Here is a 19,088-nt window from a genome sequence, read left to right as displayed (position 1 = left end):
ATTTATTTTAATTTAATTTAATTTGATTTAATTTAATTTAATTTAATTTAATTTAATTTATTTTATTTTATTTTATTTTATTTTATTTTATTTTATTTAATTCAATTTAATTTAATTTTATTTAATTTAATTTATATAAATTTATTTTTATTTATTTTTATTTATTTTAATTTATTTTTTTAATTTAATTTAATTTAATTTAATTTAATTTAATTTAATTTAATTTAATTTAATTTAATTTAATTTAATTTAATCTTAATTAAATGCGGTAAGAAATGGTTCATACCGGTGGCAGCTAACTTTAAGTGACAAGACACTTAAAGTAATTTAAGAAATAAGTTCCTCATAATACCCATCTATATTTCATTTAAATAGGTCGTAAGCATCAAAAGCCACCGTATTAAACTTAAACCTACCAAAACCACTATTACCATTTTACCACTTTACCTGCTATAGAATACATATAAATCATTTCAATAGCAGAGTTGAGAATAATAGAATTTATACCTAAGTTTTGCTACAATCCTTTTACCAATGCTATTTAGAACTGTTCCCTACTCTATAGCAACGTAAGTTAACGTAAAAGTTACCGATAGTCGCCCTTGTTCTACTAAAAATATCATAACTACTTTATGCATATATAACAGTGGTAAGAGAATTGTGAATTTGAGAGCAACAATAAGGCTAGGGCCTTTTCACCACCCTTATTGTAGTTGTTCTCTGCGCTATGTTCCAGAAAATCAACGTTAAAGTAACCAATGGACGTCTTAGGGTTACTAAAAATATTCACACCAAATATAATACTTATATAGGAAAAGCAATTAAACAGTTAAAGAGAGCAATTTATGTTTATGAGGAGTTTCTTTATCATATCTCTTCATAGTTATTACCGTTACTACAATAATTGAAGAAACCAATGGTCGTCCTAATGTCACTGAAAAAATGTTTACCATTTGTATTATATACTGCTGCTATAGTCAAGAAAACCAACATTGAAGAAAACAATGTTCGCCCTAACAGCACTAAAAATATGTATACTATTTGTATCACTTAGAAGAGTGAGGAGTAACAATAACAATTATAAAGAAGGAGGAATAGAGAAGAAGAATAGTTAAGAATAGCAGGTTGTGACTAAATATTGCTACATTTTTTATAGTACCCTTGTTAATAGTTGTTGTCAGTGCTAAACTCGAAAGAAGCAACGCAGAAGCTATCATTTCAGAAACTTTTTGACTTGAATTCTCTAATTTATGATCTACATATTTAAAAGTGTTAATACTAAACTTTCCATTTTCTCTGATAATCCTAAACTGGTTTATCTTAGGGTACACATAAATCAAACTGAATCAAAATTACTGTAAACTATCATCACATAAAGCTAACAGATTCGTAAGGTAGAATGGGCAGAAATACAATAGTACATATGTACAGTGATCTAGACGAGGACCATTATAGAGAGGTTGTTTATGCATGGCTGGTATGCCCCTGTTTATATAATATTGTTATAAAGTATACTTGTTTGATTCTATAATTGCATATAAGCTGACAAGTATCTAATAATTAATACTGCTTTACTGACGATGTCATTAGGTGGAGAGTATGGTGAGCTAAACTTCAATAAATTAATTAAAAATTTTTGTTGTTGTCTTTTCATTTCTATATGAATCCTTCTAACTTTTAAATAATTTCTTTTGATCATAAGGCGTACCAATTTCAGCAAAAATAATTAACATTGGGTGATTTTTTAGTTTTATATAAATTTAATATTGTATTTAATATAATAGAAAAAGTCCTAGAAGTGGATATAAAATTGAGTTAATTAAAAACTGCTAATCTATTCTTATACTTGCTGATATTATCCATTACTTAATGCAATTAATACTAAAAACTTAAAATAGTCATTTGATAGAAATATTTTTCATCCTCTTTTCTTCTTCTTTAATATTTTTTATATAAACTCGTTACTTCCTTACTTCCAACTTTAGAGTACATAAAGCCGCTTAACATTTGAAAACATTTTCACTTTTGAGTGAAAATTTTGCAAGCTTCTTAGCAGAGTCAACACAATCTGCTTTTAGGCGCTTTTCCATTTTATTGTTCTTTGGTATGATAAATCGAGGCGGTAAAATAACGGGCGTTAACATTTTATTACTGTAAAATCGCCATTTTCTTTTATAAATTTTATTTCCTTTTATATTGTTTAATTTTTGTTTGTTTATTTAACATTTTCACAATAATATCAAAAGAAAGCAGCAAGTGAAAGTTGTAAAATTTATTTTCAACAAAAAATCAGTAAACAAATAAAAAGCGACAGACGGACGTGCAGGATGCAATTTCAGTTTTTATGTAAATTTTATGATTTTCTTTTCAAATTTTAGGTGCGATAGCTTAAAGCATTTTTGAGCAGATAATAAAATTAAGTGCCTGGCAATTATTATTTTTTTTTTTTTTTCTGATTTAAATTTATTTCCCCAACAGTAATAAGTAAATGCTAAAAATTTATTTTGTGCAGATTTTATGAGTTTAAAATTTGCTGACTTTGTAAAATTTTTATGAAGAAGAAGACTCAGAAGAAGACTCAGTGTTTATTTTTTTTTATTATTTTAAATTTATTTTTAAAATGATTTCATAAATCTATATATTACTTTGCAATTTAGTTATTTACTCGCTAAACTCTTAAGCTGTTAATTTGTGTAAATATTTACAGTCATAAATAAAACTTGGTATTTAAAAAAGCCATTATTTCGGAGTATAACTCCATGCAAAACTTAAAATGAAAATATTCTCATCCATAAAAGATACAGTATCTCATAAACTTCACTTCATTTTATTTTATTTTTATTTATTTTATTTTTTTAAATTCTATTTCGACTAAGCAAATCAAATTACTTTAAACAATGGAACTCATATTAACGCCTTTCGCGGCGGCATTTTGTCATTTGTCATTTGTTGTTTGTTATTTGCGTTGTTAACTAATGAAAGCACATATGCCAGCAACATATCGCTACCAGCAATCGCAACAGCAGTAACAGCAGCAACAGCAATAGCAATGTTTGTGATGTGCTTTATCAGATACACCAATGACACATCAACGACATCATTTGACAATATTGCAGTGTTGCCATTGTCGTTGCTTTAGCTGTAGTTGTTGCCAGCCGTTGTTGCCAGTCGTTGTTGGTTGGTTGTGCTGGTTTTGGTGTTGCCATTGTCATTGCCTTTACCATTGCAATTTGTGCCTTGTTTGTGGTTCAAATTAAATACAAATATTATCCTGTCTGTAAGTGTAGGTGCAAATAGGCTTTTATGTTTGTTTTGTGTGTGCATAATGAAGTGGTTACACAAACAAAAGCTGTGAAGAGTGACAACTGCAAATACTATATTCCTATATAACTAAACAGTATCATTTTATGCAGTTCTATGTGACCAGTTTCATATGCTCCTCGCAATTACCACAACGCCAACAATACTGCCTGAGCAAAGAAGTGCTTTACAAACACAAAATCTGTCATTTACTCACTTTTGTTAGTTTAATGTGTCGGATATGCTAAAGATAATGTAACTATTGACCCAAGGTGTACTATGTACTATTTTCATAGAAATTTTGTATGAATATAAACCATATTTCCTGTTAGAGAGCAGGATGTGCATTAACAATTATTAAAATTGTATATTTTCATTAAGAGAGTTATATTTTTTTACAAAATGCACCTCACATAGATTCAGTTCTTTGGTTCAAGATATGCAAATGTCATATAGAAGAGAGAGGATAAATTTTTATTATTTACTGAAATATAGAGTGTCAAAAAAAGTCTACTTGAAAAGAATTTTAATGTCCAAAACAGTACAATATCGCTTAGTTTAAGTTCTACATCAATTTGTTTACCATTACTCATCCTTTTATTGATACCAAAATATTGTTTTCTAATATGGACAAAATACAGTATTGTTTTTCAAAATTTTTCATTAAAAAGAAAGGTTACCATCTCATTTCTACTTATTTTATATTATTTTATTTTATCTCCTTCAAAATATGCTCCTTCTGAAGCGATACACATATGCCAACGCTTAACCCAATCTTCCATTCCATTTTCGTTGGCCCGTGCAGGTATGGCTTTCAGTTCCTTCAGTGAATTCTCTTTTACCGATTCAATCGACTCAAAACGCTTATCACGAAGGAGCAATTTGAGTTTCGGGAACAGGAAAAAGTCGCACGGCGCCAGATCTGGCGAATATGGTGCCTGAGCGAAGACAGTGGTGCCGTGTTTGGTCAAAAAATCGCGTACAACAAGAATTTTCCATAGTAAAAATCGCTAAATGCACTTGAGGTAGTCTCACATTAACAGCTGCTGTAAACAAACTAATTGACAGATGGCGCTCAAATTTGTACCATATGTCAAAAAAGGGTGTACTACATACAAAAAAAAAATTTTTGAAAAATTTCACTGAAGGAGTAGTTAACAAACAACAAAATCCGGATACTTTTTGAGCAGAAGGTATGTTATAACTACTGGTGTTGAATTGATTCTTCATGATCTCTTGCTTTTTGAAGTTTTGAAATTGGCTGTGAAAAAATACAGCAAAACCATCTCTGGTCAAAAAACGAGATTACTTTCCAAATAACCCAGTATTTCAAAGTATTCTCAATAAAGCTATTGAGTTTAAGTTTGAATTTAAGTTAACTTAAATAATAATAATTATTCAGCATTGTTGTAATTTTTTTTCAATTACACATTGTTCTTAAGTTATTATTGCATAATGTTAGTTAACTATGCAATCTAATAAACTTTAACTTCCTATTTCCTGCTAGACAGCTTATACCTATACTGCAAGGAGTGTCCATAAATGGTGCAATTAGTATGTAATAGTTTCCCTTGCTTCAAGACTGAAACTAATAATTGCAGTAATTTAAACAACCACTCCTAATTATATTCTTTATTTGTAATGCCATTTTTAACACTAAGCATAAATGCATTTGCATGTGAATAAGTCTTCATACCCAACAAAACAGTAAAACTATAAATTTATGTTAATTACACAGCGCTAAATTCTAGAACCACAACAGAAATACTCAGACACATGTCACTTACTAAACGTGCGTTGACACCTACTTCTGCCGGTATCTTTACCACTCCAGGTACAAGACTATTTGGCTGTTTTTCCACAATCCAATCCTTGCTTCTCATACTTGAGGCAGACAAATTCACGCACTCCACTCACGTGACGTTAATTTAATATTTTAATTAAGCAAAAACAAGGAATTCGTAAAATTCAATGCAGCATGGAATGCGTGTTTAATGAGTTTACTTTACCTGCTGCCTGCAATTGGTTACATTGAAGACTTCCATTTTACACAGTCTACAGAATTTCCGGTCTTTATGGTAACACAGCACTTACAACTCAACTAACATATTTGCTTATAAAACATTTTTACTACACAAAATTAAATACTTAAGTTTGCATATTGCATTTGAACGAGTGGGAAGTGGGATTTTCTGCACTAAATGAAAATCAAAACAGACAAAATCTTCAAATTTTCCTACTCGTAACTATCGCGACACTAATTTTACATCAACTCAAGTTGTCAAACATAAACAGCCTATCTTAATTATGCTTTATAGTAGCAATAAAAAATTTGTCTTAGATACCCAAAACAGCAATTCGTTTGACTGCACTTCGACTGCAACTTGCATTTACGCTTTTACAGTGTTAACTTGTTTCCACAAACTCGTTTAAGTGTGTACGCACTTAAATTTTAGTTTTAGTATGTAATTTGTGTGCTCTTAAATGCGTAACCAAACAAAACACTTAAGAGGAAGTTCTGCACTTCCCGTATGTGGGGTTTGAGTAACTCATCGTTTTAATTTCCAGTCTTTAATTTTTATTGCGAAACTCCATTAACGCAGCAATTAAAACGCCGTTTGAATTGAACTTTATGACATGCAGCATTTGCATCTTTACCCGTCACTTTACCCGCAGTATCTGCCATTTCATTGCTTTTGCACTTTATCTTAAAAATCTTGAAAGATGCTTTCTAGCGCTCCATTGCTCTTGTATTTCTTCTGGCAATCCTTGCAGGGGTTGTCCAGCATTTTGCAGTTCCGCTAATGAATTTATGTGCTTTTAATTAATTCAAAGTGTAACGAAATCTTGCAATAAAACTAAAAATAAATCTATACAGACATACGAGTACCTCAATATGGTTTTAATTTATTTTGACAATAAAAAAAATATAATAAGCATTTAGTAAATGCATTTTAATTTACTTATCAGAGATTGCTGATATAGTATAATCCTAATATATGTATAATAAAGACTATTTTTATTTGTAGCGAATAAAATTAAAATAAATATATTATATATACTTTTAACCAATTTTGATATTTAGCGCATGCAAGCATATATTTATATACTTTTAATATAATAAGAACAGAGATAACAACGTCAGCATTAGTGACTTATTTTTTTTCCTAGCTAACTTCATATTTAATTACATTAATCCACTGAAAACTCTCTTGAGCGAATACTGATTGACAATGAATTTTTGTCCGTTTAAAAGAAGTGTCCAATCACAAAGGGTAAACTTACTCCAATTAATGAAAAAAACTAAATTGCTTTCAGAATATCGGTCGAAATCATTTTAATAATCGGAGTAGTATCGAAATAATTTCCTTTTATCATCAAAATGAGTTTGAAAAATAATTAAGAAAAGGACGGTATTCATACCGGTATTCATCTGAACCAAAAAATTTGGTACCATGATAGCCTTATGCGATGATGTATTATCTAGCAATATGAAGAAATTATTTGTTTCTAATTTTTGTAATTGATTTTGTCGTACAAGTAATCTTTCAGATAATAATCTGCATCCACCAACTAACATTCTAGAGACAGTTCTCTTTCAGAAACATCCTTAAAAGCGCCGAAAACATCCTGCATTGTCCTAACAAGCAAAGGTGTGTAAGTAAATATGGTGGTTAATCGATAGGGTCACAAAGGTTTTTTTGCGATGTGCCCTAATTTTTCTCCATTAAAAGCGTACCCTTTTTTCTTTCGACTTAAATATAGAAAATAACATTATCTGGTCAAACCGATATATCAAGTGAATACGCTCAGGTGAATTCAACGGATGATTAAAAAGGCTGATGCCAAATTTCCCTTCTTGAAAATTTGGTGACCGTAATGGCTTCGTATAATGGTGCATTATCGTACAACAAAAGCCAATTGCCTGCTTACTGATGTTCCGGCCAAATTCATCGTATTCTTCCTGATAATATTCTGTATTCACCGTCTAAATTTTTGAAAAGAGTTGACTGTATTAATTTCCTTTCGAATCGAGAAAAACTTTCAACATTATCTTAATTTTCCACCGAAAGATACCGATATTCTGTTCGAGCTCTTCCAACTCTTGTAGTAAATATTTTTTGATGAGCAACTGACATCTGTACCGAATTCGCTATGAGCTATAATTTTTGAATTGAAGAAAATAGTTGTAACTTCATTGATTTCACGACTGAAGCACAAAAAGTGACAATACTTCAAGTCACAGTGAAATGTCAAGTGAACTTGCTGAAATATTGCGATAGATGGTCGATAGGAAGGCTTCATTTTTCCAATCAAATATTAATGGATCGCTTAATGCTATGGTACAACAAGAAACAACAAAATATAGACAAAATATCATTACATTAGCTCACAGCGACATTAACTATATAAACCCTCCATCATTCACTTGTAGATGTCGCTGTGCAGGGAATCTCTTATAAAGTCTCATCAAATCCGATGTAAACTTTCCTGTCGAAATAAACCAAATAAAGTGTGTATTGAATTGCTTGTAATATGAAAAATAATTTTGTTTAAAATCTCTTGTAAAAACGATTAACCTTAATTTATTTTAAATGTATCCTCATATAAGATATATTCACTGACAAATAAAATAAAATAAAGCTAAAAGTACTAAAAAGAAGATTTAAGCTCAGTGCAAACAAAGGTAAAGCTAAGCCGAAACCCATTAGCAATGTGCCTTATGTTTGAAACATATATCTTTTTTATATATTCTTGAAGTTTATTGTTCTAATATTCACATTGCTGTACATTTTTCATCTAAATTGATAAACAACCCAACTGTAAGGTTAACTGTTCCACGTCAAAAATATGCCGCCGCATTTTATGTTGCTCTGCCATTTTTCTTTCAATATAAAATAATTTTGCAATTTTACTGCTCATAAATCATAACAAATGTCGCCACTTTATTTAATTTATTTCGTGCGCCCACCTTTTGTTTAAAGCCTTTCATTTATTCAAGAGAATGCAATAATACAAAAAAGAAAAAAATTTTTATCAGAAAGGAAATAATTTCTAAGCAACACCTTTTGCATGCCACCAATATTTGTGTACTGCCGGCAACACATGGCCAAAATGTCAAGTCCTTTGAGTACCGCAAAGTCTTAGGCCCAAAAAGCCAACAAAGCGCGAAAGCCGGCCTTCAATGCAAACAATTGCGGCAACTGACAATTTGGGCACGATTCTTTTTTTTCTACCAATTTTTTTTATTAGTTTTCTTCTTCTTCACTGAGTGACTTGAAAAATGTATTGAAACCGCACATAAATGGCATAGACCGCCTCCAACATGAAATCCAAGTCTCTCAATAGAAATGAATCTGATTTAGTTGAATTGCTTTGCACTGAAAACCATTGTCTTCGTCTGTTGCGCCCACTTTTGTGAGTCCGGGCTTTTGGTTACCCACTATTGTCTACTACCGAAATAGTTTATCTCATATTTTCTGTGTGTCTCTGTTAAGAAAAATCTATTGTGGCCGCAAATAAAAATGGGCAACATAAATTATTCTCATGTCAAAGCTATTTACACAAATGCACAGAAGGTGTTTCGAATGGTCTTAAACTGTTTTACTTTTAATAAGAATTTATTGTTGTCTATTTATAATTTATTTATTTTTATCAGAATTATGAATTGCAAACATTTATATATACAATTTTTTTCAATTTTAAATTCACAGACTTACGTGATGATTTTCGTGTCCAGCCTAAAGACACACGAGTTGCCAAAGGGGAAACTGCTTTGTTGGAGTGTGGCCCACCAAAAGGCGTACCAGAGACATCTCTAATATGGATGAAGGTGAGTACTATTACCAGATTGTCTTTTTTTTATTTAATTTTCTCAATTTCATTTCATTCGATATTCTTTCAACTCTTGAAAGCATATCTTATCATTTGCATAGGTCTTGCACTCTTATCGTTGCTCATTGACATTTTCTTTTCGCATTGTCAAAGTGCATACAAATTTTTTGCAAAGGAAAGAAAAATAAATATTAAGTTTCAACATTTTGTCATAAATAAAACATTTTAGCGAATAAAGTGCACATTTCACCTGGTTTTTCGACTGCACTTCTGCCACATACGCGCACTCCGTTTCCATATATCCATGTGCCCTACTCCGCCATGTAAAGTATTTGGTGCACTTTTACATTTCAGTTTCTCGAGCAACTGCAACTTGGAATGGAGGCATCATGCATAATTTATGTGATACTGTCAGAAAGGAAAAATGTATATAATTTCAGTGGAAAATTGATATTTCGCTTCAATAGCGAAACGTTAGTAAATAAAATTTACATTTTGGTAGCAGTATTTTCAATAATTTAGTATAATATTGACATCCATGAAAAATTTATGCAAATTCACGAATTCAATTCTCTTAGTCTGCACTTAAAGTAAAAATGAATCCATTTCTCTTCTATGTAAAGTCATATATTGTAAATAACTAATTCTTCATTTCTTTTATAAGAACAATAAACTAGATCCTAACTACACTAGTGACTTAGAGACTGTAAAGTTGTCTGTCTGTTTTCAGTTAAGAATTCTCAAAGATCAGATCATTGCACTTTCGAATAAATCAATACTTTATTTAGCATTGTATTTAGTAATTTGCTGGGTAAAACAATTCATTAATATAAACACATACGTTTACTAACAAAAATCGGTTAAGAAATTAGTCAACCTTACCACATGGAAAGTTAATTAAACGGATACTAATCCAAGCGGGCCGTACACATTAGTAAATCTGTAAATGTCAATATTTTAACTCCAGGAAGGGGTGCCCTTTTTTTTGCTACAGGTGGAAGAAGTCGAAAGCTAAATTTGAAGAGTTTTATATGGTGTAAGCTTAATCCGAAACAAATTGGAAAACCATCTGAGAAGAGGGGCAGAGAAAGAGAATATCTGTCTTTTAGTTCATTATTCCTTTTCAGTTTATTATTGACATATTCATACTATTTACATTACTTATGTAGTGTTAATTTATATACTAATGCTTCAAAGGATTTGTGACTTGTAAGCAAAGAACGAATTCCATATCTCAATGAAATTTTAATTATGTATTGATCGATACTAATTTTCATAATATTATGGATCGAAACTTAATTATAATATTAAGGAATTAATGGTGAAGTTACAGTACATGTAATAGTTATACCATATCTGAGTGTTGTTTACAAAATCAATTTAGTTATAAAGTAAATATTACACTATTTATAAATTGTTATAAATTGAATTTATTTTAATATACATTTATGAACCAAACTGAGTAGGTATTAATGTACTTGAATAAATAAATGTCAACGTAGTAGCTATAATAGAACAAAAAAAAAAACAAAACAAACTGACAGTAACCCAGTCACCCAACTGTGAATGGCCTATTCTTCTAACTTCACAACTACAAAGTACTATAAACACTTTTAGCATATAAATTTAGTATTATATGTTAGAAATACTAAACAGTACATTTAGTATATTTATGTTTTAAAATAAGCAACAGTCAAAGTCATACCTAATAGCACCAAAAATACGAATAAAAAAAAACAAAGTTGATATATTATTAGTAAACCATACAACTTTTTACTGACTTCAAAAAGAAATAAAATCACTTTTAGTATTATAGCTATAGTGCCTTGGAGCTAAAAGCATTGTGGTAACTGTCTGCGTAGCCCCGACTAAAATATATGCAAAGAATAGAGCTTTAAGCTTATTTATGAAAATAGTTGTCACACTTTAACTTGCGTAAGAAGTCGTTATTAACATACTACAGTAAAAAGATTTGCATATACTTTTAATCGAAAATCCAAAATGGACTTACAATTAATTCTTTGTAGTAGACTGTAATAGTTCTATTAGTACCGTCTTTACAATAGTTATTATAAGTATAAATTACTATGAAACCGTTAACAATGGCTCTCTACCGCTTTGAAAGCTTTTACATAGCTAAACAGATATACATATCATTAACGCTTTTATATAGACTGTTATTAGATGAGGAGGGGGGAAGTACGTTGCTCAACTTAAGCAATAGAATTTGCAATTGAAGTTGAATTTTATTTAGTAGTAGTATTTTTAGCTTTGTTTCACTTCATTTTAAATTTTGTATTACATAGAAATTCATAACAATTATATTTTATATAGATAGACCTTACAGCTAAGACATTCTGCCGAATTTTAACTATATTTCGATAATGTGAAACAGATATTTCCATTTTAATTTGTAACTTCTGTTTCGTTAATAATATTATTAATATTATTTATTTTATTTTATTTCTCGTAAATCTTCCACATTTTTTCGACTTGCTTAGTTACTAAATAATATTTCCCTTACTAAGTAAAATAGTAAAAGTTAAAGCGGTATTAACTGAACGTCTATTTCATACTATATTTAATAGTAAATAGCAATGATCTTTCATTATAATTGTATATATGTAATCGTACATATATATTGCATATATAATGTGTGTATGTTATATATTTGCACCTTAATTAATTACAATTCTATATATACATATATATTATGTTAATTTCCATAATTTGTATTCAAAACAAATATCTAATTATTTTTCGCAATGTTTATATACACGCACTTCCCTTCGAAGGCGTAACAATGTATGTTAGTACGCATATCCTTTTAATTAAGCGCTTGAGCTTCAATGTTGCCATGGCGTTAATGTGTGGGTTTACTTAGCGCTACGCACCTAATTAACTGCCTACGAAGCCTCCTTAGTACAACACTTCCGCAACTTATTAATTTGCTGTTGAGTGCGTTAAGAGCAAACATAAAAACATAAAAAAAAAATAAATAAATTTTATGTGATCCTAAGATAAACAATAAAAAATAAAATAAAAATAAAAATAAACTAAACTTTTATATTCTGAAGTGCTGCCAATTTAACTAATTTAAGCTAAACGTTGCGAAAAAAAATAAAAAAAATTGTTAACGAATTTATTTTATATATATAAAAAAAAAAAAGAATTATTTTTTCAATCTATAACATTTCACTTGAATTTTTGCAGGATGGTGTACGACTGGATGACTTAACTCCGAAATCTTATGGAACCACATCACGTATACGCGTTGTCGATGGTGGCAATTTATTGATAAGCAACGTCGAACCAATTGATGAGGGCAACTATAAGTGTATCGTACAAAATTTGGTTGCCACTCGAGAGTCCAGTTATGCCAAATTAATCGTGCAAGGTAAGTTCGCTGTTACCGTAGATGAGTGTACGTCAGAGCTTACAGATTGGTGTTCCAGTGGTTCTGGTTCTGGTACATTGGTGAAAAATGTGCTCGACGCAATGTCACGTAGTTTTGTTGTTTTGTTGCTTATTAATAAAATTTTCTTTATGCCCTGAACGTGTTGCTACGTCTTAAGGAAGCAATAAGGAGCTACTGCTCATATGTATCTGAATTGTCTTATGTTTTTGTTATGCATAAAAATGATAAGATAATTTAATCAAACCAATTTTTTTTTATTTTTCGTTTCTTCTTTTAATAAATATTTTCTTCAAGTACTTAAGCTACAAGTTAGGTACATATATTGCCGACAGAAAAGAACCAAAAACCACGTTTAAAATTATATATTGAATAGATTTTTTTCTTAATTTTTTATTAAGTTGTTAAGTTAAGTTGTGCTTGTTTGGACAGATTGGACTTTAAAGTTCTCTAAAAAAATGTCATAAATAAAAATGAAGTTTAAAATTTAATATTGTACTCCTTCAGTATTATTAAAAATGTTGACGTACTCAAGTTCAGCTAAAAACTTCTAATCTTCTGTAAAGAAATTATCTAAAATAATTGAATAAAACATAAGAAAACCATCAACATATCAAAATTTATTTGGTGCGATTTTAATTTCCAGGGTACGCCGATTTGGTGATGATCCCCGCGTAGGGTCTAATTTCAGCTATCTCCTCTACTCTGAATGTCCAAACAGCTTTTTTTTCGTGATACCGGGGTTATATTTTAAATTTATTACATTTATTGAAGTGTAATAAATATCGATGTTAAGTTTTAAATTTACTACACAATAAATGATACACAAGACATCAGACTTCAATTAGTAAATATTTAAATAGCTTTTTTCTCTAAATATCGGGGTTATGTTTTCATTCATTATACAACAAAGGTTACACTGGATAACAAACTCCAACTAGTATACGTAATTTTTACTCTTTATTACTCAAATGTCTTGAAATAATATTGGACGCATCTAGTTTTTACTAAACTATTTACTGAGTAATGGAATATCTTGTTCTAAATTGCTACTTTTATTAAAATTTGTTTTTAAAAGAGTGGGTCTGAAAAATCGTTAAAGTGCCATTAGAGTTTGCATTCATTTTTCATAATCTTATTGAGATATGTTACTTAAATCCTTTAGCGAAGTCTTTTTGCTTGATTTATTTTACAACCACAATCGACTCTTTAGAACTATAAGACTAATTTCACGAATACAAAAAAAATACACACAAAAAACATTTTTTGAGTTCCTATGCCCAGAACTATTGAGAGGTATAAGTTTTTGCCATCGCAGAACACTCAAAGGTATAATCGCAGAAACGAATGAAGTGAATATAATGCTGTTATATTTGAACTATTGTGTTCAAATCTAGTTTGATAGCATAATACACAGTTACCACCATATCGATAAAAAAAAATTGTGGGAGTATCTTTTAGGATTGATTTTCAAATTATAGGTTCCTGATACTTTTTACATTGAAATGGTTGTCGGAAAATCCAACTAATTTCACTAGAGTTCTGCGCACTGACTAAATCGTTTTTTTGTTTTAAAAAAACATAAAATTTCTAAGATTTAATTTAGAAAACTTACAACATAAATATTATTATTCTGTTCTCAATCGATTGCATCGATCGAAAAACGGTTTTGTTAAAACTAATTTGTTGTTTTTTTAAATAATCCTGTTTTGATATAATGTAGTGACTTGCATGACCTAAAACATATTGAATGTTCTATATTATTGACAATATAAATAATCTTTATTTCTAAAATATAACATTAAAAAAAATACAAAAATATAAACAAAATCCTTAACAATAAAGCATATCGTGTTTAAATACTATAAATCTTAAACCATATAATAATTAATCCTATCCAAGTCTTTTTTGGCAGTATCCAGAGCCAGTTCCTTCCTTAACAAATTAGCATTTAGTTATATTAACTTGTGTTTCACCACTTCTATTCTATTGTGAGGAAAAAACTATTGGCGAGAACAGTATACTATCTTAAGAGAAAATATTATTATATACTTTTGTATATTGATGGTTTTACAAATTATAACGTCCTCTGAAAAATAACAAGTATTTCGTACATTAGACAAATAGACTCATGAGCTATAAAAATGTGTAAAGTTATTACCTCACCTATTATGTTATTATCAATTTCTGCTGCTTCGTGGCTTATACTTAGTATAAGTCCTTGACCCTTTTAAAATTGATACATTCTGTGATTTATTATCCATTCTGTTGCGGGTAGGTTTTTGTTTTGCAGGTTCTTCAACAGAATTTAGATATAACTCATTAATTTTCTTTTTCCCCATCCACTGAGCTTCCATTTTTCCTTTTTGTTTCGCGAAGGTAACTATTCGTTTTAAGACCTCCATTTTCTTCAATCCAATGCCTATTATGCTTCTGGGAATTTTAGACTTATGTGGACTTTTTATATTATCTTCTATTGTAAGATTGCTTCCTATTTTTCCTCTTGATATAGTATACGTCTCTGATCGCCTTAGTTTCGGTACCATCTCGTAGCCAACATCGGATTCATTTGGTGAAGTATCTATCGTTGTTGGCTGATCTTCTATTAAACAATCTTGCATCACCTCAACAAATTGTGTTTTCTCTGCTTGTTCTGCTGCAATTTCATCTTTCTGTTTACAACATGTCATCACCTGCTTGAGTTCTGAATTTTTTAACTCAGCAACTTTGTTGGTAGTGACAATTGTAGATATTTGCGAAATTTTCAATTCGTCGCTTGGTTTATTATCAGTTTCTGGTTTTCCTCTGCGAATGATATAAGTCGCTGACCGCTTTAAGGTCGGTACCATATCATATTCAGTCTCGTATTTCATATTTTTAGCTTGAGACATTGTAGACATTCTCCTCTCTTCTGCTATAATTCTTTCTGTCAGTTCGCAAATGTCTGTCCAGTTTTTATAAGGCTTAAGGTATATTATGTTTATTGGAATTTTAGATTTTTGTGAAGCTTGTATTTTGCTTTGTAGCTTACTAAAACTAACTGGGCGTTTTAATATTACTATATTGTTAAACTCAATATTTTCTCTATTCTGAGAAATCGTTGAAGATTTTTGATGAGGTCCTATGAAAATATTGTACAAGGGTCTATTTAGTTGTATTTCTTTATTCTCTTTAGCATTAGTTTTCCATTTTTGTATAACATAAGTTGCTGATCGTCTTAACGATTGTAAAGGTTGTGAATCTTCGTTTGATGATCCTTGCGTAGGTTCCACCAAAGAATCTGGCTGTGACTGGCTCTGCCACAGTCTCTCCATGCGCTCTCCTTTTCCCTTTCGTTTTGTATAAGTAACTCCGCTCTTTGAAGGCATTACAGTTTTGTGGCAAATACCCTTATTCGGTATGGGAGGTTTTGCTGAAAAATTATGAAAATCTGTTGAATTACGAGATGTCTTTGATTTCTTTTCAGTAGTTATCTTCGGTTTTGTTTGGAAAGCTGCTGTATATGCTGGTCTAGCACTGACTATGCGTCCTCTGTATTCCCTTTTCTCCATTTTACTCATAACTTGCCGTCGTAATGTTTGATGAAAAAATTATATTTTTCTTGACTCGAAGTCGATATCAAAATTTTTTAATGAAAAATTTAATTTTTTATGTTAGAACTTAAATTTTTAATATCCTTCACAGACTACTATTTAAAAATTTCTATTATAATCTGGATTTGACATTTTGTGAAATATATCTATTATGTGTAAGGAATTTATTTTGTATAAGTTTAGAACTCATTTTCAGAGGTATTCCATACAAAATATTGATGTTTTGTAACTATTTAAAATACTATGTATAGACATGTTTTCTTTTATATGACTATTTATATATGACTATTGGAACTAGATGCTAGATGTTTACTGTAATAAATTATTAATGCAATTCTGAATAACATGTCTCAGGTGCGGTTGAAAGTACACAGTGATCTGTTTTTCTGTTTTCTAAAAACTAGAATTGTATAATAAATAATAGATTAGATTAAATTATGCTGGCAGACCAAAAGAGCCACGTATAGACCATTATAGTCCATTGCGTTACCAGATTACAGTCTTATTTTAGCGATTGTGTGCATCATTTAGCATGCTTGTTTTATTAATGAATTTTATTAGGAGTTTAACGAAACCTCAGGTATGTCCGGTAAAACTGACAGCCTCCAAGTATTTATGTTGAGTTCTCGAGAAAGCCGAGCAGTTACACAACAGATGCTCTAGATTTTCCTTTGCATCCGGCTCGTTGCATTTTCTATAAACATCGCTGTGAATTAGGTTTAGTTTGTATGCATGAGATGCGACCAGACCAGACAGTGACCTGTCAATACACCAATTAATGTTCTGCAGTTTCTTCGGCTAGACGATATAACATCCTTGGTGTATTTCGCCACCTTTCCTTTGCACTCCTTATCATCTGCTCGTCAAGAAGTTTATGTATTTGTTTCAGAGGTCTGAGTACTTCGCTCCTTTATTCCTCTGAAAGTTTTGCCCCATTTTTAGCAATAGCATCAACTGTCTCACAATAAATAATATTCATAAATGAAAAAACTTAATTGCAATTTGAAAATTTATTTTAATGTTTGCAAATATTTAGTTTGGTTCAACACAATAAATAATTAAAGAGAAGATTTGCTATTTATTTTATGAAAAAATCCGCACGTTTTTGATTCTATTAGAATATTCCGAATTCTTTAATTCCTCTATTTGTATGCTGTGTTTTTCTCATTCATGTTTCAATAAAATATTTAAATGAAATTATAAGTAATTCTCATCTAAGTCTTATCAGTTGTAACAATTTTCAGTTAAATTATATTCGCCTGAGTGCGAAAGGACTTTTCATTTATTTTGTGAATAGGTAAGAAACTTAAATGATTCACTGAATCGCATTAATTTTAATTAAAAGTGCTTTTATGAAGACTTAGAGCAACAGGACTACAAACAGAATAACAGAGTTTGTGTGTACCTCAATTAGGATGCAGATTGAGTTACTTGGTATAAAGTCAAAGGAAATTTCTGAAACTTTAATTTACTAAATGAATTTTAATTCATGTTCACATAGTTTCTATAATCTTTTAATTGGTTTTTTAAAGTTACTAATTATTTAATTAATTATTTCATGAGTAATATCTTTAATATTTAAATTTTTAAATTCATTTAATTTATTTAATTTTTTTTAATTATTTAAATATGAACAGCTTCAATCAAAAAGGAATATCGATAAAAGCGCGCTTTACAAACTTAGTTCGAATAATAATACTTTTCTTTGTTTTAATGCTAAGATCTCACTCTAATATAGATACGATATGCAAACATTTTTATTCCAAACTAGCTAAATACTTTGCACCTGTTATGGAAAATAATTTTATTTTATTTAGATTTTTAAAAATATTTGCAGAATAATATTTTTATTTATTTATTTTATAAAGAGGTTTTCGAACAGAAGTGAAACAACAACAAAAATTTATATTTTAAATTATTTTAATTAATTGAATTTTTGGCTGACCATACAGCTGTTTCGAGTATTGCCAAATACCCTTCATCAGTGGTCTTGGAAATAATTCTTGTATTTAATGATTCGTAAATAATTATTTTTGAGACTGCAAGTACCAGGAATCGAACTCGGGTCCTGCCAAATGTGAAGCTCAGAATCAGCGCACCTTAACCAACTGATCCAAAGCCGTACTTGACTTTTTTGTTCGCATGTTTTTGCTGGAGTTTTGTTACTTTTGCTATGAAAGTTTTTATTAACAATTTTACTTGCTGTATTTATATATTAGAACGAAATCATATTATTCATATTATTTCTTTTTTTAATTTTGATTTAGAAATCAATTTGCTTATAAATTTGAAATGTTGAATGACTTATACTTCAGATAAACTATATACTCCAGATTCATAATACACATTTCTGCCATCATTCAGTCTCATGAGATCTCAAGCTTAAATCGTTCTTCATACAGATAAAGAAGTCTTAATACAGCTATTTCAATGAAAGATTTGATTATTTCGTCACTCGGAGTTAGTTATATATATTATACATAGTTATGTATTATACAGATAATCATATGATAATCACTTTAATATTACACTCTTTTCCGATATGGCAATGAAAGCATGTTATGCACGCAGCCAAAACTCAACTGTCAATTTCATATTTTTACTATTGTTGTTGTTGTTGTTGTGGTTTGATTTAATGCTATTACGCACTTTTACTCTTTTGTGGTTGGGGGGCTTATCCCTACCCCACACTAAGCTTTAACTATACTAGAATGATTATCATTTATTTATCTTTTAACTGATGACGGATCGTAGATCAGCATAACTTCCTCTGCGTCCAGAGATAGACTTAAGGTTTGTTTGGTTTGTTATTGTGACATATCTTTTTATTTGTAAAAAACCTTTTCCAAAATCTCCAACAAAATTTTTGGGTGCTGCCAGTTTAAAGCAGCTAAACTCCTTTTCCGATGTAAGAGGCAATTATCTAGTAAATTGTGCAAATGCCA

At 30.0% G+C, this 19,088-nt stretch overlaps 2 protein-coding genes across 5 annotated transcripts in view; one reads left to right on the top strand and one right to left on the bottom strand.

Annotated features, from left to right (window-relative positions):
* LOC119674847 (roundabout homolog 2-like) overlaps positions 1-19,088 on the top strand; it is a 70,603-nt gene that overhangs the window by 47,307 nt on the left and 4,208 nt on the right. Inside the window, exons 4-5 of the mRNA XM_038086004.1 lie at positions 9,015-9,133; positions 12,349-12,532. Of these exons, the coding sequence (XP_037941932.1) occupies positions 9,015-9,133; positions 12,349-12,532 (303 nt within the window). The remainder of the gene's footprint in view (positions 1-9,014; positions 9,134-12,348; positions 12,533-19,088) is intronic.
* On the bottom strand, positions 12,982-16,161 carry LOC119684601. Of its 4 annotated transcripts, none has more exons than XM_038098679.1 (2): positions 14,717-16,161; positions 12,982-13,000 (listed from the first exon to the last, which is right to left on the bottom strand). In XM_038098679.1, the coding sequence occupies exon 1, from the start codon at positions 16,108-16,110 to the stop codon at positions 14,731-14,733; it is 1,380 nt and encodes a 459-aa protein (XP_037954607.1). In that variant the 5' UTR covers positions 16,111-16,161; the 3' UTR covers positions 12,982-13,000; positions 14,717-14,730. The 4 variants fall into 4 exon arrangements, with proteins under 4 accessions (XP_037954607.1, XP_037954605.1, XP_037954604.1 ...); XM_038098677.1 differs by lacking the exon at positions 12,982-13,000 and adding an exon at positions 14,387-14,639 and having other exon boundaries at positions 14,712-16,161; XM_038098676.1 differs by lacking the exon at positions 12,982-13,000 and adding an exon at positions 14,387-14,639.

Source organism: Teleopsis dalmanni, chromosome 2 (assembly GCF_002237135.1).
Source record: "Teleopsis dalmanni isolate 2A chromosome 2, ASM223713v2, whole genome shotgun sequence".
NCBI lineage: Eukaryota > Metazoa > Arthropoda > Insecta > Diptera > Diopsidae > Teleopsis > Teleopsis dalmanni.
The sequence above is the reverse complement of the archived record's forward strand: the minus strand, read 5'-3'. Positions and strand labels throughout refer to the sequence as shown.

What these genes read in the sequence shown, in the direction of transcription:
- LOC119684601 (XM_038098679.1), bottom strand. Translation starts at nt 16,110, where the DNA reads ATGAGTAAAATGGAGAAAAGGGAATACAGAGGACGCATAGTCAGTGCT.